The sequence below is a fragment of the Panthera tigris genome, chromosome D3 (assembly GCF_018350195.1).
Source record: "Panthera tigris isolate Pti1 chromosome D3, P.tigris_Pti1_mat1.1, whole genome shotgun sequence".
NCBI classification, from domain to species: Eukaryota; Metazoa; Chordata; class Mammalia; order Carnivora; family Felidae; genus Panthera; species Panthera tigris.
In genome coordinates, this window is record NC_056671.1 from 31,846,095 (window position 1) to 31,867,313 (window position 21,219).

Here is a 21,219-nt window from a genome sequence, read left to right on the forward strand (position 1 = left end):
TTTGTTCTCTGTATTTAAAAGTCTCTTATGGTTTCCCTCCCTCCCTCTCTGTTTGTAACTATTTTTTCCCCTTCCCTTCCCCCATGGTGTTAAGTTTCTCAAGTTCCACATATGAGTGAAAACATATGGTATCTTTCTCTGACTGACTTATTTCACTTAGCATAATACTCTCTAGTTCTATCCACATTGCTTCAAATGGCAGGATTTCATTCTTTCTCATTGCCAAGTAGTATTCCATTGAATATATAAATCACATCTTCTTTATCCATTCATCAGTTGATGGAAATTTAGGCTCTTTCCATAATTCATATTGCAGTATTCCTAATAATACTAATGTACTTAGGTATTATTAAAAACTCTTTTGAAAGTTTTAGACTATTTAAAAATCTGAAGGAATGCAATGATTAATACAGGTTACACTATACCAAAGAAATGAATTCCTTGGAAAAAAGGCAAAGTCAAACACAATTTAAGAACAATGGAGTTGTATTTTAATACTTACTGATCCCAGGCACACAAACAACATGGCCTTCTTCAGACTCTTTGTGGATTGTTTCAGAATTTCCTGAAGAGTGTGAGCCATGGGAAGTCAGAGAGCTGTTATTTTCTGATTGAGATTTATAGTTCAAGCTACCATTTTCATTTGCCTGTTTAAAAAATAACTTAGTTGTATTATTTTTTTAATTAAAAAAAAACTTTTTTAGGGGAAAAAGATGAGAAGCAGAGAATGACTTCTTGACAAAAGGATGCCAGGTAATTAATAACATAGAAGGAACTGGAAACATCACCAGTATAACCACCACAGGAATAATTGTTTCTAGGAGGCCTCAGCAATAATACTAAATCCAGTTGGCAAAAGGTTCTTGGGGAATAGAAAGCTCACAGGGCCTCAATGTGTCATCCCCAGATTATTTCTTGATAACAAAGGAGCAAAGAAAGGCACTTACACAAAGAGACAGCTAGCCAACACCACATTAACCAAGATTATCAAACACAACATCACTAAGAGTTGGACAAAGAGACTCCCATGTCTCCTGATGTAATACAAGGAGAAGCCCACAATATCCTTATGTTTAATCTTAACCTGTTCACAATGAACATGCTTAATTTGAATTGTCAAAATGTTTAATCAGTAGGAGGAAAAGCAATCAGACATACCTAGTTTACGAGTCATTTTACAAAAAAGGCCTAGATTTTACATAACTTTAATGACATGGAAGAACTACAAATCAAAATACTAAAGAAACATGACAACCAAAAGCAACTGTAATCGTTGATTAAATCCTGATTCAAAAACAATAAAAGTAAAGGGCATTTTAGAGGCAACTGGGTAAATGTAAATGAATACGGATGATATATCCATTTGTATTACTGTATCAAAATTAGATAACAGAATTGAGATTATGCAGGAAAATATCTTTATTTGCAGGAGATAAATGTCAAAGTATTGGGGTGCCATGTCAAAATATCTGTACATGCCTCTCAAATGATACAGGAAAAAAGTATTCATGGAGGGATAAAGAAAATGTAAAGATGGCCAAATGTTAACAACTGGTTGATCTGGATAAGGGGAATACACATACATGTTCATTGTAATATTCTTCCATTTTTCTGTAGATGAAGAAAAAGTAAGAAGCAGGAAAGGATGGGCAAGGTATTTCTCATAACTTTCTATCCAGAAAAACAGAAACCAAAGAAAACCAAATTTTGTGTTTTATAGTAATATCTAAAGAGACCCGTAACAGTTTCCTAAAGTCAAATTTCTGAAGAACCGTAAGACTGGAACATACCTGAAATGGATCATTTGCAGGTAATTTAAAATCTTTTTCTGGACGTTCTTGTCCTTCTAGGTCTTCATATATCATTCCTGGAATAGCCAGTTGCTCAAAATAAGCCTCCAAATGTTCATCATAAAACTCTTCATCATCAATATCGTCATCTATCGGTAAAATGGAAAAAAATAGGAAATTTTTTAAGGTACTGACTGAACTATAAATAATATTTAATCAAAAAGGTTGATAAAGACTTCTGAGGAAGAAGGCAGAGTAGGAGGACCCTAAGTTCAACTAGTTACATGGATACAACTAGATAACACCCACATCAGTGTGAATAACCCAGAAAAGGATCCGAAGACTGGCATAACAAACACTCCACAGCTAAATGTGGAGAAGAAGCCACATCAAAGAGGGTAGGAAGGGCAGAGACATGGTCAGGAGCTAAATGAACCCATGGGATAGTCTGCAAAAGGGAGGGACTCCAAGGGTGCAGAGGGATTTCACAGGTTCTTAACAATCACTAGGGCATAACACCTGGAACTTTAAAAATCAGCAGGCTCTGCTCTAGCAGAGTCAGGAGGGCAAGAGGAAACGGAGTCCCTGCCTTTTAAGTGACAGCACAACAAACAGCCCTGCAGAGACACAACACAGAAGCAGCAGTTTGAAACGGTATGTGGAGGGAAATGTGGGAACTAATTCCGGTGCATTTGCTAGGCAGGCAGGGATCATTGGGACACTTCTCCAGAAAAAAAAGGAGCTGACAGGTGCCATTTCCCTTCCCTGCTCCACAGCTTAAATACACAAACACCTGTGGGGACCAGTGGGGTGAAGATGCTAACAGTGTGCCCCGCATTCTCCTGTGGACACACCTCTTCCAATACACTTTTGCCAGAGCCCACCCAAAGTAGTGCCACAAGTCTGGCAGTATGCAAGCAGCCCTGATAGGGGCCAGCACCACTCCAAAGTGACTCCTGCCCCAGGAAAGGAGAAAGAAAACCACACACACCAGTCAGATTGTGGTCCTGACAGTGGGCTGAGGGCAGACAGCTGATCTGACTGCAGACCTACCCACCAACAAAAGCTTCTCAGAGGACAATACAGGGAAAGCACCTTGCAGTTTGATGCTACCACAGCTCTGGCAAATGCCTATTCTGACTCAACTCAAGCCCAAGGCAGTGCAGAGTGGCCCATTACAATATGGGGAATAAACCCTGCCCAAAACAGACAAAGAGAAACTCTGCAGATGACTGCACTGAAGGCAAAAGTGGCTTGACCACAACAGCAGGATACACACAACACACACAGGAGATGCCCCTAAGTGGCAGGTTCTGGCGAACAGGGGACACTGCACTGTAACACACTAATGACCTCTTCTTCATAAGGCCACTACTTTCAAGAGCAAGAGATGTAGCTGACTGTTGAACCACATAGAAACAGACACAGAGAGTTAAATGAAATGACAAGACAGAGTAATATGTCCTAAGTGAAAGAACAGGACGAAATCACAGCAAAGACCCAAGCAAAAGGGAGATAAGTAATATTCCTACTGAGAATTTAAAGTAATGGTCATAAATATATGCACTAGGGGCATCTGGGTGGCTCAGTTGGTTTAATGACCGACTCTTGATTTCAGCTCAGGTCATATATCTCACAGTTTGTGAGCTTGAGCCCTGCATCAGGCTCTGCACTAACAGCATGGAGCCTGCTTGGGATTCTCTCTCTCTGCCCCTCCCACACTCGTGTTTTCTCTTGTCCTCTCGCAAAATAAATAAATGAAACTTTAAAAAAAGAAGATACACAAAGGACTAGGGAAAAGAGTGGAGGACATCAGTGAGACACTTAACAAGGAAACAGAAAACATAAAAAAGAACCATTCAGAGATGAACAACTCAATAACTAAAATTTAAAATACACTAGATGGAATAAATAGACTAGGTGAAGCAGAGGAACAAATTAGCAACCTGGAAGGCAAAGGGATGGAAAACAAGCTGAACGTTAAGAGAGAAAAAATAATAATAATAAAGTGAAAATAGACTTATAGAACTCAGCAACACCATCAAACATAATGACATTTGCATTATAGGGAAGGAGAAGAGAAAGAAGAGAGAGAAGGAAAAGAGAGAGAAAGGGGGGAAGAAAATTTATTTGAAGACATAATGGCTCAACACATCCTGAATCTGGGGAAGAAAACAGAAATCCAAATCCAGAAGGCACAGAGAGCCCCCAACAAAATCAACTCAAGGAAGTCCACACCAAGACACATAGCAACTAAAATGGCAAAAAGCAGTGATAAAGAGACAATTCTAAAAGCAGCAGGAGATAAGAAAACAGTTCCATACAAGTTCCATACAGTTCCATACAAGAGAAACCCTATAAAACTATCAGCAGATTTTTCAGCAGGATTTTGCAGGCCAGAGGGACTGGCATGATATATTCAGTGTGCTGAAAGGAAAACACGTGCAGCCAAGAATACTCTATCCAACAAGGCTATCATTTAGAATAGAGAGAGAGAGAGATACAGTTTCCCAAACAAAACTTAAAGGAACTCAAGACCAGTAAACCAGCCCTACGAGAAATGTTAAAGGTAACTCTGAGTGGAAAGAGTTATATATAGGAGTAAGAAAAGCACGTAGCACAAAAGCAGTAAAAATAAGTGTATCTATAAGAATTTGTCAAGTGACTCACAAAACAAAAGGATGCAAAGCAGGACACCATATACCTAAAATGTGGAGGGAAAAGGAGTAAAGAATGGGTTAAAACTTAAGTGGCTATTAAAATAATAGATTGCTATATGCAGAAAATATTACATACAAACCTAATAGTAACCACAAATCAAAAATCAATAATAGATATTGAAATAATGAAAAGAAAGGAATCCAAATACATCACTAAAGAAAGCCAGCAAACCATGAGAGGAGACAGCAAGAGAAAGAACAGAGAAGAACTACATAAACAGACATAAAACAAGTAACAAAATGGCAATAAGTACATACCTATCAATAATTACTTTGAATGTAGATGGACTAAACATTCCAAAAGACACAAAAAGTGATGGAGTAGATAAAAAATGTAAGACCCATCTATATGCTGCCTTTAAGAGACTTATTTCAGACTTAAAGAAACATGCAGATTGAAAGTGAAGGGAAGAAGCAATTCTTAAGCAAATGGAAGTGAAAAGAAAGCCAGGGTGGCAATACTTACCTGGGACAAAACAAAGACTGTAAAAAGAGAAAAAGAAGGACACTATGTAAACATAAAGGGGACAACCCAACAAGAAGATATAACAATTAGAAATATATATGCATCTACCATGGGAGGACCCAAATACATTAAGCAGCTGAAAATAAACATACAGGAAGCAAGCAACAGTAACACAATAATAGTAGGGGACTTTAACACACCACTTACAGCAATGGGCACATTATCCAACAGAAAATCACCAAAGAAACAGTGACTCTAAAAGATACACTGGACCAGATGATCTAATAGATATATTCGGAACATTCCACCCTAAAACAGCAGAATACACATTCTTTGCAAGCACACATTCTCCAAAACAGATTACATATTAGACCACAAAACAAGTCTCAACAAATTCAAAAAGACTGAAGTTATACCATGCATCTTTTCTAACCACATGCTATGAAACTAGAAATCAAACATAAGAAAATATCTGGAAAGAACAAAAATACATGGAGGTTATAACATGTATAACATGTTAACATGTGTAACATGTATAACATGTATAACATGTATAACAAAAATAACATGCTACTAAGCAATGAATGGTTCAATAAAGATATCAAAGAAGAAATCCAAAAATACACTAACAAATGAAAATGGGAATACAACACTCCAAAATCTTTGGGATGCAGCAAAAGCTGTTCTAAGAAGGAAGTTTATAACAATACAGACCTATCTGAAGAAGCATGAAAAATCTCAAATAAACAACTTAACCTTACAAATAAAGGAGCTAGAAAAAGAAGGGCAAAACCCAAAAACCAGTAAAAGGAAGGAAGTAATAAAGATTAGAGCAGGAATAAATAAAAGAGAAACTAAAAAAATAGAACAGATGGATGAAACCAGGAGCTGGTTCTTTGAAAAGATCAACAAAATTGATAAATCTTTAGCAGGACTCATAAAAAAAGAGAGAATGGACTCAAACAAATCAGGAATGAAAGAGGAAAAATAACAACCAACACCACAGAAATATAAGGGATTATAAAAGAGTATTATGAAAAGTCATATGCCAACAAACTGGACAACCTAGAAGAAATGGATAAACTCATAGAAACATATAACCTCCCAAAAGTAAATGAGGAAAAAATAAAAATACTGAACATACCAATTACCAGCAATGAAATTGAATCAGTAATCAAAAAACTCCCAACCAAAGTCTAGGACCAGACAGCTATGAATTCTATCAAACATTTAAAGAATAGTTAGTATCTATTCTTCTCAAATTACTCCAAAAAATAAAAGAAAAAAGAAAGTTTCCAAATTCATTCTATCATTACCCTGATACCAAAATCAGATAAAGACACTATAAAAAAAAAAAAAAAAAAAAAAAAAAAGAGAGAGAACTACAGGCCAATATCTCTGATGAACAGAGACACAAAAATCCTCATATTAGCAAACTGGGTCCAATAATATATTTAGAACAATATTTCACCACAATCAAGTGGAATTTATTCCTGGAATGCAAGGATGTTTGATATTCATAAATCAATCAACATGATACATCACACTAACAAAAAAGGATAAAAACCACATGATCATTTCAATAGATGCAGAAAAAGCATTTGATAAAGTACAGTATCCATTTACGATAAAAACCCTCCACAATGTAGGTTTACAGGGAACATACCTCAACATAATGAAGGCCATATATGAGAAGCTCATAGCAACCATCATACTCAGTGGGGGAAAACTAATGAAAGCTTCTAAGGTCAGGAACAAGACAAAATGTCCACTCTCACCACTTTTATTCAACATATGACTGGATGTCCTAACCACACCAATCGGACAACAAAAAGAAATAAAAGGAATCCAAATTGGTAAGGAAGAAGTAAAACTTTCACTATTTGCAGATGACATGATATCATATGTAGAATACCCTAAAGACCCCACCAAAAAACTATCAGAACTGATAAATGAATTTAGTAAGGCTACAGAATACAAAACTGATATACAGAAATCAATTGCATTTCTATACGCTAATAAAGAAGTAGCGAAAAGAGAAATTAATAACCCCATTTACAACTGCACCAAAAATAATAAAATACCTGGGAATAAACTTAGCCAAAGAGGTGAAAGATTTGCACTCTCAAAACTGTAAAACACTGGTGAAAGAAACTAAAGACACAAATGGAAAGATCTTCTAAACTCATGGACTAGAAGAACAAATACTATGTGCATACTACCAAAAGCAATCTACAGATTTAATGTAATCCCTATCAAAATACCAATAGTTATTGTTCACAGAACAAGAAAAAATAGTCCTAAAATTTGTATGGAACCACAAAAGCCCCTCAATAGCAAAAGCAATCTTGAAAAAGAATAACAAAACTGGGGGCACCTGGTTGTCTTAGTTGGTAGAGCATATGACTCTTTATCTCAGAGTCCTAATAAGTTCAAGGGCCACAGTGGGTGTGGAGCCTACTTAAAAAATACAATAAAACTGGATGTATCACAATCCCAGGTTTCAAGATTCACAACAAAGCTATAGTAATCAAAACAGTATGGTACGAGCACAAAAACAAACACATAGATCAAGAGAACAGAATAGAAAGCGCAGAGGGCACCTGGGTGGCTCAGTCAGTTAAATGTCCAACTCCTGATTTCGGCTCTTCATGATCTCACAGTTCATGGGTTAGAGCATGTAGGGCTCTGTGCTGACAGCATGGAGCCTGCTTAGGATTCACTCTCTCCCTCTCTCTCTCTCTGCCTCTCCCCTGCTCATGTGCTCGCTCGCTCTCTCTCTCTCTCTCTCTCAAAATAAATGAACTTAAAAAACAAGCAAACAAAAAAGAACAGACAGCCCAGAAGTAAACCCACAATTGTATGGTCAATTAATCTTCGACAAAGGCAGCAAGAATATGCAATGGGAAAAAGACAAGTCTCTTCAATAAATGGTGTTAAGAAAACTAGACAGCAACATGCAAAACAATGAAACTGGACCACTTTCTTACACCAGGGTCCTAAATGTGAGACCTGAAACCATAAAAATCCTAGAAGAGAGCACGGTGGGTTATGTCTCTGACACTGACCATAACAACTTATTAGATGTGGTCTCCTCAGGCAAGGAAAATAAAATAAAAAATAAACTATTGAGACTACATCAGCATAAAAGGCTTCTGAACAGCAAAGGAAACAATCAACAAAATATCTGAAAAAGGGTTGGTATCCAAAATATATATAGAAGTAATACACAACCAAAAAAACAATCCAATTTTTAAAAATGGGCAGAAGACATGAACACACATTTCTATAAAGAAGACATACAGATGGTCAACAGACACATGAAAAGATGCTCAACATCACTCATCATCAGGTAAATGCAAATCAAAACCACAATGAGATATATGACCTCATACTTGTCAGAATGGCTAAAATCAAACACACAAGAGACAACAAGTGTCGGCAAGGATATAGAGAGAAAAGAACCCAGTGCAAACTGCACTGCAGCCACTGTGGAAAACAGTATGCAGGTTCCTCAAAAAATTAAAAACAGAACTACCCTCTGATCCAATAATCACACTACTGGGTATTTACCCAAAAAATACAAAAACACTAATCCAAAGGGAGACATGCATCCCTGTTTATTGCCTCATTATTTGCAACAACCAAATTATGGAAGCAGCCAAAGTGTCTACGGATAGGTGAATGGATAAAGAAGATGCAGTTCACACACACAGGAATATTACACAGCCATTAAGAAGAATGAAATCTTGCCATTCACAATGATGTGGATGGAACTAGAGTCTATCATATTAAGTGAAACAAGTCTATCAGAGAAAGACAAATACTAAATGATTTCATTCATATGTGGAATTTAAAAAACAGAACAGATGAAATAGGGGAAGAGGGGGGAAAAAAGAGTGGGGAGCAAACCATAAGAGACTCTTAACCATAGAGAACTAAGCGTTGATGGAGGGAGAGGAGAAGGGCTAGGGTGATGGGCATTAAGGAGGGTACTTGTTGGGATGAGCACTGGTGTTAGTGATGAACCACTAAATTCTATTCCTGAAACCAATATTACACTATAGGATAACTAACTAGAATTTAAATAAAAACTTGAAACAGAAGAAAAAGAAAAAATCAAAAATAAATAAATACATACATAAAAATCTAGCCTACTAAAACAAAGATCTATATAAATTCAATCTATGATTCCTTATTCACAATTCCATAATCCAAAATATCTAAAAATTGTGGCAGCAAAACCTGTCCTTAATTTATAATTTGTATTTATCCCAATCAGTTAGTTCATCAGCCTGACCTTCAAAGCCATGAATAATTTGGTCCCTTCCTACCTGTCTGAGTTTGTTCCCCAATTTAGCCTCCTACAAGTGCTGTAAACCTGCCACACAAAATCACAAGAGTTTGGCTAGTCTCCAAACATGGTCTAAAATGCCCCTACCTTAGGGCCTTTACAAGAAGCTATTCCAGCTTCCTGAAATATACTTCTCTTCCCAGATCCATGTTAGGCCTATCACAGGTCTTTTCAAGAAAGAGGAAAAACTGCATCACCCTTTTTAAAAAACTTTTTTTAATGTTTCTTTATTTTGAGACAGAGAATGAGTATGCATGCACGTGCACAAGGAAGGGACAGCAAGAGAGGGAGACAGAAAATCCAATGCAGGCTCTGTGCAAGTCAGACGTTCAACTGACTGAGCCACCCAAGCGCCCTACATCCTTTTCTTTTTTTTTTTTTTTTTGATTTTTTAATATTTATTTATTTTTGAGAGGGAGAGAGAGTGAGTGTGAACAGGGGTGCAGCAGAGAGAGAGGGAGACAGAATCCAAAGCAGGCTCCAGGCTCAGCTCTGTGAGCACAGAGCCCAAAGCAGGGCTCAAACTCACGAACTGTGAGATCATGACCTAAGCCAAAGTCAGATGCTCAACCGACTGAGCCACCCAGGCACCCCACCTACATCCCCTTTTAATAAGGCTTCACAGCTACCTTCCTCAATATCAGAACTAATTTGTTACCCTCCTACAATTCCCGTACAATTTGTACTGTTAACACACATCTGATGTAGTCAGAGGTTGGCTGTGCATCTGTTCTCACTTGGCAAAACTTTCAGAGAGCAGAGGCTAAATATTTCATTGTTCCCCCAGTTTCTTAACATAGTGCTTTATACTCTGGTCTCTAATGATAGTAAACTGAGGAATGAGGTAAATCATACCAGGATTCATAATAAATAAGTTTTGAAAAATCCCATCACTCAACAGAAGTGACCATTTGAGTATAGGTATGGAGGAGATAAAGAAGAAGGCAAAGAAACAAAAAGCTGGCAATGACTACTGAAACAAAGAAGTAGAAAGACATGGAGCAGCAAGGTAAGGACTAGGAAAACACAAGTCACTTTACAGTACCAGAAGAATCATCCAAGCTTGCCAGTGACATAAGTTTCTCATTTTCTAATAAACTAGTGTAGCTTAAGTCATTGTTTGGATTCTTGTCTTCAAATTTCTTTCCAGCATGAGGAACAACAATCTGTAAGAAACAAAATGCAAGTAAGAGAAGCAAACTCATTTCTTTGAAGACCACAGCACAAGGTTACAAAAAAGACCGCCAATGTGCTCACTCTGTGTAATTCACAATTTAGGTAATAAGGGCTAGCTGTTTTATTATGAATCAATAACTTTCTTCCTGCCCCCATGCCACCTTCCTTCCCTGGTCCACCCAATGAGACACTATTAAAATTTAACGTCTTAAATTGTGTGAACGATGCTCGAGGACCTAATACTCTAGTCAGTATACAAATACCCAGATGAATTTGAACACAAGGCTTGCTTTGGATTCCACAGCTTACATTGGAACCACAGATTTTTCTGTTCCTCAACCCAAGAACCACATAACCCTAAGGGCACACAGCAGTTTGCTAAGGGCATTCAAAGTCCAGAATAAAAGTTGATGTTGCCTTCTAAGTATCAATTTTATTTCACAATCATATTAAATATGTATCAGACAATACCATCTTTAAAATTAGATTGCAAAATGCACAGAAATTTTTAAGATTAAAAACTTGGCCTCTCTGTGCAATTGCATACTTGCAGAGAACAGTGCTGAATTATGCTCATATAAATCTAAAGATGTGGAATCTAAAAAAAACACAAATGAACAAACAAAAAACAGACTCAAACACAGGAACAAACTGGTGGTTCCTGGAGGGGAGAGAGTAGAAGGATGAGTGAAACAGTTGAGTAAGCAGTCCAAAATTCCACTTATAAAACAAATATGTCACAGAGATGACGAGTACCACAGAGAGAATACAGTCAATAATATTGTTATAACTTTGGATGGTGACAGAGGATAACTACACTTCTGGTGGGGAGCATTTATAGGCACAGAATTGTTGAACTGCTACGCTGTATACCTGAAACTAATATAACACTGTATATCAACCACACTTCAATTAAAAATAAAAAGGAGCTTATTCTCACCACTCCCTCCCCCGCACACACAAATCAAATGTATTAGTAGTTCCCTCTGGTCTACATTTTCTAATATATTTATTTTCCTCCTGCTCTCACTTCATCATCTCCTTTTTAGCAAGTATCTTATGTTTCTATACTTGTTTTGCTGCTTTCCAGTTTTATGGTCCTTCTCTTACCATCAATGATTTCTAATACTTTTAGGAAGTCAATTCTTCAACAATCCTAAAAATAATAAATTTCCTATCATAAAGAAAAGTTATAGGGGCACCTGAGTGGCTCAGTCAGTTAAGTGTCCAATTTTGGCTCAGCTCATGATCTCACAGTTCATGAGTTCAAGCCCCATGTCGGGCTCTGTGCTGAGACAGCCCAGAGCCTGGAGCCTGCTTCAGATTCTGTGTCTCTCGATCTCTCTCTCTCAAAGAATAAAGAAAGAAACATTAAAAAAAAAAAAAGAAAGAAAAGAAAAGTTATGGTCTCTCCCTTTAGAAACCATGTCTTCTAAATGTTCAGGAAATCATGCTTTCTGACTTAATTTCAATTTGACTACACCTGAACTTCCTCAAAAAAGCATCTCTCAAATTTGAAAGTCATTAGTAGTTATTTATATATAAGGAGCAAATATATAGAGCAGGGGTTGACAAACATTTTCCGTAAAGAGTCAGCTAGCAAAGTATTTCAGGTTTTATCAGCCTTACAGTCTCTATCACAACTTCTCAACTCAGCTGTTGTAGCACAAAGCAGCCCTAAATAATACAGAAACAAATGGGCATGGCTGTGTTCCAACAAACTACAGAAACAGGCAGATTGGATTTGGACAATAAGCCACAGATTGCCAACCCGTACATAGCACAGAGAAATAACTCTTTAGAACTTTTTGTTTATATTATATATTAAAAAAAAACAACTCATAAATACGAGACTCCAAACCCGAAATCCCTGCTAACCATTTATGTTGGACTTGGAACTGTTTCTCTGCTTAGTGCCCCTTCCTTTGAGGAGCGCATCTCTTTCTACATCACATGGACCTGGTGGGGTAGTCAGCCACACTCCACTCTGTGCATATATATAGACACTGAGGCATATGTACATACATATGTGTGTGTGCATGCACATGCACACACACACACACACACACACATACACACACACACAGAAGTGGACATAAGTCCAGGCTCAACAGAGTGTTTTATTCCAATCTAACCCCTTGGCACAGTGATTTACAAAAAGGAGAACATATGACCCAATTGATCTCATTAGAACTCATCTTTTTCTTTTTTAATTCACCCTTAAAGAAAGATCATGGTCTTTTTTGATCATGAATGTTAAGAATGAAGCAGGGGGGTGGGGGGGGGGGTGGAATCTGGGTGGCTCAGTTGGTTACGGATCCTAAGCGTCCAACTCTTGATTTTGGCTCAAGTCAAGATCTCACAGTTCATGAGTTTGAGCCCTACATCAGGCTCTGTGCTGACAGTGCAGAGCCTGCTTGGGATTCTCTCTCCCTCTCTCTGTCTCTCCCCTGCTTGTGCATGTGTGTGCGCTCTCTCTCTCTCTCTCTCTCTGTCTCTCAAAAATAAACTTGGGGCGCCTGTGTGGCTCAGTTGGTTGAGCATCCAACTTCAGCTCAGGTCATGATCTCGTGGTTCATGAGTTTGAGCCCTGCACTAGACTTGCTGCTATCAGTGCAGAGCCCGCTTTGGATCCTCTGTCCCTGTCTCTCTCTGCCCCTCCTGTGCTCTTGCTCATTTTAAAAAAAGTGAGGGGTGCCTGGGTGGCTCAGTTGGTTGACTGTCCAACTTCAGCTCAGGTCATAATCTCATGCTTCGTGAGTTTGAGCCCCACATTGGACTCACTGCTGGCAGTGTGGAACCCGCTTCGGATCCTCTGTCCCCCTCTCTCTGCCCATCCCTCCCACCCTCCTGCCTCAAAAATAAAACAAAATTTAAATGAATAAACTTGAGAGAGAGAGAGAGAGAGAGAGAGAGAGAGAGAGAGAAACCCTTACCTTCCCAGAGCCATCATTGCAGAGAGAGCCAGCAAGGAGTGAAGTAGAGCAGAGGTGAAATCCTGATAACACATGAGGCTCTGGACCAGCAATACTCAGTTCCTAGTTACTTGAAGGAGTAACATGGCTTTCTACTACTTACAAGTAAGAGACCTCTAATATCACTACTATTTAGCACTTACACATGTGAAATAGGAACTTTTACTCTCCCAGTAACACTCCAAAAATTGATAACATGGTAAACGATTACCTTGTTCTCCTTATTATTCGTCCATGATTGTAAACAAAAATCAATAGGCGAATCTGTTGGAGAAAACAAAAATAACTGAGACCAAATTATTTTATCAACTAAACACCCAACAATTCCTAAACATAGCAAATTAATGAACTAAACATTTTTTTCCCTTTAAGGAGAATAGAGCACTTTTAAATGATGGTATAGGAACTTATCATTTGATCAGTTAAATTAAAACACTGTCAGGGTGGGGAAGTATAAAAAATTATACATATGCCAAAAAAAAACTTGAGCATGAATCTAATCAAGCCTTTTAAGCAAACTTTTGCTTTACAGAGGATACAGGAACAGAGAAACAAGAAAAATGACAGCATGACTAAGCATATGGAAAATCTACAGGGTGACTGATCTAGTCAACAGGCACTGACTAAAGAGACACAACAACAAATATACCACAACATAAGGTAATCTTCCTTGGACACCAATTCAAGCAAACCAACCTGGAAAATTAGCAAATGAATATAGACTAGAGTACTATATAATAAAAGAACTGTCAAGTCTGTTAGCAGTGTTAATAGCATTGTGGTTATATAAGAAAGTATCTGTATTTTGAGAGATGCACACTAAAATATGTAGGAAAAAAATGACATTTGGAATGTTAAAATATCAGGAAAAAAGGTAATAAAAAAACAGAAGAAATAAAGCAAGTATGAATAAATCTTATACTAGATTGTGGGATAAGTATAGGAGATTTTTTTAACAGAAATAAAATTTGCACACCATGAAATCACCTTTCTAAAGTGTACAATTCAGCAGTTTTTAGTATATTCACAAGGCTGTGCAACCATTAGCACTCTCTAATGCCATAATATTTTTACCATTCCAGAAACAAATACTGTACCAGTAGCACTCACTCCCCATTCTCCCCTTCCCTGGCCCTGGCAACCACTAATCAACTTTCTGTCTCTATCGATTTGTCTATTTGGTGTCTACAGATGTACCTGTGGATGAACAGAATCTCTTATAACATGTGGCCTTTTGTATCTGTCTTCCTTCACTTAGCCTAATGTTTTCAAAGTTCATCCATGTTACAGTACATATCAATACTTCACTGCTTTTTATGGCTCAATAACCCTTCACTATATGGACACACTACATTTTGTCTATCCATTCAGCAGTTGATGGAGATTTGAGGTGTTTCTACTTTTTGGCTACTGTCATTAATGCTGCTATGAACATTCATGTACAAGCTTTTGCGTGGACATGTTTTCATTTCTCTCAGGTATACACCTAGGACTGGAACTGCTGGCTTATACGGTAGTGCTATGTTTAATGTTTTAAAGAACTGTCAAACTACTTTCACAGCAACTGCACCATTTTACATACCTACCAGCAAAGGAGGAGAGTTTCAATTTCTCCATATCCTCACCAACACTTGCTGTTTCCAACTTTTTGATTATAGCTATTCTAGTAGGTGCATAGTAATTATGTTGTGGTTTTGATTTGCATTTACCTGATGACTAAGATGTTATGCATCTTTTCATGTGTTTATTGGCCATTTGTACAACTTCTTTAGACAAATGTCTATTGAAATCCTTTGCCCATTTTACAGTATGGGTTGTTTTTTTTTTTTATTGAATTGTAAGACTTATTTATATATCCCTTATCATATATATGATTTGCAAACATTGTCTTCCATCCTTGTGTTGCCTTTTCAGTCTTAATAAGTCTTTTGAGACACAAAAGGTTTCAATTTCAATGAAGTCCAATTTATTAATTTTCTCTTTTATTGCTTATGAGTATGAGTATGAGGAGTTAATATCATTCTCACTACATTCATAAATATTTGACACTTTTCATCAAGGGAAATACAAACATCTCAAGATTTTTAACATAAACAGGGGCATCTGGGAGGCTCAACTGGTTAAACATCTGACTTCGACTCAGGTCATGATCTCATGGTTCATGAGTTCAAGCCCTGTACCAGGCTCTCTGATGCCAGCATAGAGCCCACTTTGGATCCTCTGTCTTCCTCTCTTTCCCCCTCTTCCCTACCCTCTCAAAAATAACAAAATAAACATTAAAAAAAAAGAATTTAACACAAACATAAAAATGCATTCATTCATCAATTGTAAAATATAGGCTCAAGCAAGGCCTTTGACGTACTGAACCATTTGGAGTTACATGCTATCTTAACTACATAAGCCTACAATACATAGTTTAAAATATCTAGCTTTAATTTCTCTGATGAAAGAGAACAAAGAGTACTTAAAAGCAATCTGAAAGCAGCAGTCTGTAAGTTATTTATTTTACAATCTTCCCCACATTTTTGTAGTTTCTTTCCCAGATTCAATTTGAAAACAATTGTTCAAATGACTCCAAAGTGTTAAACTTGGTTTTCTTAGAAATAATAATCTTTTCGGGGCGCCTGGGTGGCTCAGTCAGTTAAGCGTCCGGCTTTGGCTCAGGTCATGATCTCACAGTCCGTGGGTTCGAGCCCCGCGTCGGGCTCTGTGCTGACAGCGCAGAGCCTGGACCTTGCTTCAGATTCTGTGTCTCCCTCTCTCTCTGCCCCTTCCCTGCTCATGCTCTGCCTCTCTCTGTCTCAAAAATAAATAAAAACGTTTCAAAAAATTAAAAAAAAAAAAAGAAATAATAATCTTTTAGAATTTATAATTCACCAATGTATATAAAAATAAGTTTAGGAACAAAAATGACTACTGGTAAAAATATAAATTAATTGGAGCAGGGGCGCCTGGGTAGCTCAGTCGGTTAAGCGTCCGACTTTGGCTCAGGTCATGATTCGTGAGTTCGTGAGTTCGAGCCCCACGTCGGGCTCTGTGCTGACAGCTCAGAGCCTAGAGCCTGCTTCAGATTCTGTGTCCCTCTCTCTCTGCCCCTCCCCTGCTCACAGTCTGTCTCTCTCTGTCTCTCAATAATAAATAAATGTTAAAAAAAATTTTTTTTAATTAATTGGAGCAGGAAATGTGAAAAGTGTGTTTGCACAAAGGGTGCTGCAACCATCTGACAGCATGATTTCCTAAGGAAAGGAGCTTTCAGCTTAATCAGCAACAATAATTAAGAGATTAAAAGACCTTTTCCTATAAAAATATTAATAGGTCAACGCCAAGCCATAAGTGTTTTCAGTTTCCGTATCACAGCTTAAGATAAATACCAAAGATAAGACAAATGAGAAAGGAAATTGAAATACATACGTTAAGAAGTAATTTCTAAATGTTCAGTACCTTGCACTTGTTCCAGTGGTGAAATCCTATCAAAATGATTTTGGCTCTGAAAGGATTCTGCAGTTTTAGCCTGCTCCTCTTCTGTTCTTGCTATATTTCTCTGCAAATCAGACTCTTCGAGAACAGCATCTGACAAATGCTGACTTTCTATATGGTTCTTTTTCTTAGAGATACAACTTTTTCATTAGGGAACAGAATGATGATGAAATGTTAGTTACCTTGGGTAAATCAATAAAATAGTCATTAATCAGTTATGTATTTAATCTCCCAAAATGAAAAAATGGATACAGTGAAAAGAAAAATTTCTAGGACCAGCCAGAAACTATTACTGGTTCCACTGTAGGTGCCCTGGGGACTGCACCACCATTTGGGGTCCAGAGATACACAATCTACCAAAATCAAATATAGCATCTTATTGCTATTCTGCCTTGCACGTTATAAAATGGGGGTGTTTTCTTTCTCAAATATCTCTGAATCTATCACATCTAGAGAAAAACTCAGCTTTCTAAAAACAAGACAGACTTAAACAATACTGATATATTTGCCAAAAAGCTGATTCTCTGAATTACTAAATGCTTTACATTACTTTTAGCCCCTGCCACTGGCTTGGTCCCCATCTTTGTATTTCTATTGTTTTATATATGGATGACAGTATTTTTCCTTAAAGGCAATTTTTTCCTCCCAATCTCCTACAAAACTTCTTGGGTCCGATGCAATTCACCACAGCCTTCCACCAGCAAGAGGAAGGGTAGCAATGAACTTTTTAGAAAAAGGCCTCTAAATGCAATAAATTCATCATCTGACAAACTGATATCTTAGGGTCAGGCTATAATCTGGCCAGGATGGATGAAATGAAGATAGTTCTTCTCTGTTCCAAGTGCTAACCCCCTGTGCCTGATGCAACTCCCAACTCTAATTCACCTCCCAGGTGTTCCATCTCTTTATTGAGGCTGTAATACACAGAAAGCCATTACCATTAGTTCAATCCAAAAGTGCATTCATAAGTAGATAAAGGAAAGTTTTACCCCAAACAGGAGCTGAGTAAAAGAGAGGGTAGGGGTAGGTGAAAAGACTATAAATGGATACAAAGTTGTAAGATACAGAAGAGAGAAAAAGAGGTGGGGGTGCAGAGCAAAGGAATCCAACAGAATGAAAAGGCAATCTACTGAATGGAAGAAAATATCTGCAAATCATATCTGATAAGTGGTTAATATCCAAAATGTATAAAGAACTCATACAACTCAATAACAAAAAACAAACAACAGAAAAAAACCCACAAAACACAAAAAACAAAAAACAAAAACCCAAACAATACAATTAAAAAATGGTCATATCTGAAAAAGTATTTTCCAAAGAAGACACACAGATGACCAACAGGTACATGAAAAGATGTTTAACATCAACTAATCATCAGGGAAATGCAAATCAGAACCACAATGAGGTATCACCTAACACTTGTTATAGTAACTATTATTAAAAAAAAAAAAAAAAAAAAAAAAAAACAAGAAATAACAGGCATTGGTGCAGATGTACAGTGGTAGTAGGAATGTAAACTGGGAATGTAAGTTGGTGCACCCAATATGGAAAACAGTACAGAGGTTCTTCAAAAATTACAAATAGATCTACCGTATGATTCAGCAATCCCACATTCAGGGTATTTATCCAAAGAAAACTAAAACACTAACTCAAAAAGATATATGGCATCCCCATGTTCAATGCAGTATTATATACAACAGCCAAGATGGAAACAACCTAAGTGTACATCAACACATGGGTGAATAAAGAAAAAGTGATAATATATACATAATGGAATATTGTTCAGCCATAAAAAAGGAAATCTTGCCATTTGTAACAACATGGATGGACTTTAACGGTGTTATGGTTATTAAGACACAGAAAGACAAATACCACATAATCTCATTTATATGCAGAAAATAAAAATGAAAACAGAAAACTAAGCTCATAGATACAGAGAACAGATTAATGTATCCCAGGGGTGGGGACTGGGGGTAGGAGAAATGGGTGAAGGGAGTCAAAAGGTATAAACTTCCAGATATAAAATAAGTCACGGAGATATAACATATAGCATGGTGATTATCAGTAATAATACTATACTGCATATCTGGAATTGTTAAGAGAGTAAATCTTAAAAGTCCTCATCACAAGAAAAAAATTTTCTGTAACTATGTAAGGTGATAGATATTAACTAGACTTATTGTGGTAATCGTTTCACAACACATACAAACATCTAATCATTACATTGTACACCTAATATAATGTTATGTGTCAATTATATTTCAAATAAATAAAATGAGCATATGAAAGAGAAAAAAGACAACAAAGATCTCTATGTGACTTTTTAAAAATAAAAAAAGGTGGGGGCACCTGGGAGGCTCAGTTGGTTAAGCATCTGACCTCGGCTCAGGTCATGATCTCACAGTTGGTGAGTTCAAGCCCCACATCAGGCTCTCTGCTGTCAGCATAGAGCCCACTTCAGATCTTCTGTCCCCCTATCTCTCTTCCCCTCCCTCGCTCACGCTCTCATTTTCCCAAGAATTAAAAAAAAATTAAAAATAGAAAGGTGGTAGGGAAGGCAAGTTGGTTACATGAAATAAATAAAAAAGAAGTCATGACATTCAGATTCATTTCATATTTTAAAGGCCCCCACTCTAAGAAGAGCATACACACTTGGCCCTTAAACAAGATAAGGGTTAGGGGCACCAACTTCCTGCACAGTTGAAAATCTGTGTCTAACTTTTGCCTCCCCCAAAACTTAACTACTTACTATTGTTGATGTAGAAAAAACATACACAGTCAATTAACACATACTTTGTATATGTATTATATATTGTATTCTTATAATAAAGCTAGAGAAAAAAATGTTATTTAGAAAATTATAAGGAAGAGAAAATACACGTATAGTACTATATTTATAAAAAATAATCTGCATATAAGTAGACCCATGCAGTTCAAGGGTCAACTGTAGTGTGACCGTTAGAACTTTATAACAGAGCCAGTTACCCACCTCCCCCCAAATCTACTTCCTCAAAACTAATGGGCTATCACTTGCCCATTAAAATTCTTCAAATTAAGTCAAATAAGTTTCAAGTAAAAGTGGCAAGAGTAACTTCTAGGAGTGCATGAAAACGACAGTAAGAACATCTATAAAAGTAAAGCAATCTGAATGAGAGCCACCAGTCTTAGCCCAAGCTTACGTCAGATTCTCGAATCTGAAAAGCAGATGGGGTACGCAGGAGAAAGAAAGCTGTGGTCCAGAACAAGAACAAAAGGGCCCAGAAGCAGAAAACAAATCTGCCAGGCAGAGCTGCAGAAATGTTTCCTGACTACAGGAGGAAGGAGGGAGGAGGGCAGGAGGGAGTCTGGAGGGAGGGGTTGACTGAAAGTCTACCAGATGCCTGTGCTGGGCAGTTTTCCACTCCTGCTCCCCAACCAAACAAAACAACAATGTCAACATGACACCACACACCTAGGATGGCACTTCTCCACACAAGGCATATGAAACGCCTGTGCAGAATGAAACTATAGTGGTGACAGCAGTGTTAAACACCTGGCATAAACGGACGACTCACCTGAGTCTTTGGGGCCTGCTCACCCCAAAGTGAAGCCAGCCAGGAGCACTGCCTAGCTTGCACGAAGACCTAACGGAAATGAGACCTGGATACCCACTAGCCCATACTAGCAATCAAGAAGGCAGCCATAAATCAGATTCAGGAGAAGGAGCAGCTTGAGAGATAAAAATAAAGATGAACAAACTAAACAACCTCAGAGACAAGGAATAATTTATAGAACTTTGAAAAATCCCAATTAGTATTCTCAGAAAATGTTCAAGTAGCCATTACATCCACAAAAAGGAGTTATAAAAAATGGAAGACTAGGGCACCTCGGTGGCTCAGCGGGCAAAGCGTCTGACTCTGGATTTCCACTCAGGTCATGATCTCATGGCTTGTTGGTTCAAGCCCCAAGTCGGACTCTTCACTGGCAGCGCGAGGCCTGCTTGGGAATCTCTCTCTGCCCCTCTCCTGCTCTCTCTCTCTCACTCTCTCTCAAAATAAATAAATAAACTTAAAGGGGGGGGGGGGAAGACCAAAAAAAGAGCTCTCAAAATTATGACTGCCAAATGATTTAATTGAAGGGTTGGAAAAAAACTGGGAACTTATCTAGAACATTGTTTGCACTGAGACAAACAAAAACAAACAAAGGAAAAAATAATGGAAATAGATCAACCCAGGCAATCCAAACAGTAAAAAAGAAAGAAACATAGAAAATTACCAAAGTA

The 21,219-nt window shown here is 37.6% G+C and overlaps 1 protein-coding gene across 4 annotated transcripts in view; it reads right to left on the minus strand.

Moving 5' to 3' along the window:
* CEP192 (centrosomal protein 192) overlaps window positions 1-21,219 on the minus strand; it is a 130,823-nt gene that overhangs the window by 98,442 nt on the left and 11,162 nt on the right. For all 4 annotated transcript variants that reach the window (XM_042961352.1, XM_007085886.3, XM_042961350.1 and 1 more), the window contains exons 5-9: window positions 16,923-17,098; window positions 13,693-13,745; window positions 10,376-10,496; window positions 1,791-1,939; window positions 503-647 (exon numbers count right to left, since the gene is read on the minus strand). In XM_042961352.1, coding sequence (XP_042817286.1) covers window positions 503-647; window positions 1,791-1,939; window positions 10,376-10,496; window positions 13,693-13,745; window positions 16,923-17,098 — 644 coding nt within the window. The remainder of the gene's footprint in view (window positions 1-502; window positions 648-1,790; window positions 1,940-10,375; window positions 10,497-13,692; window positions 13,746-16,922; window positions 17,099-21,219) is intronic.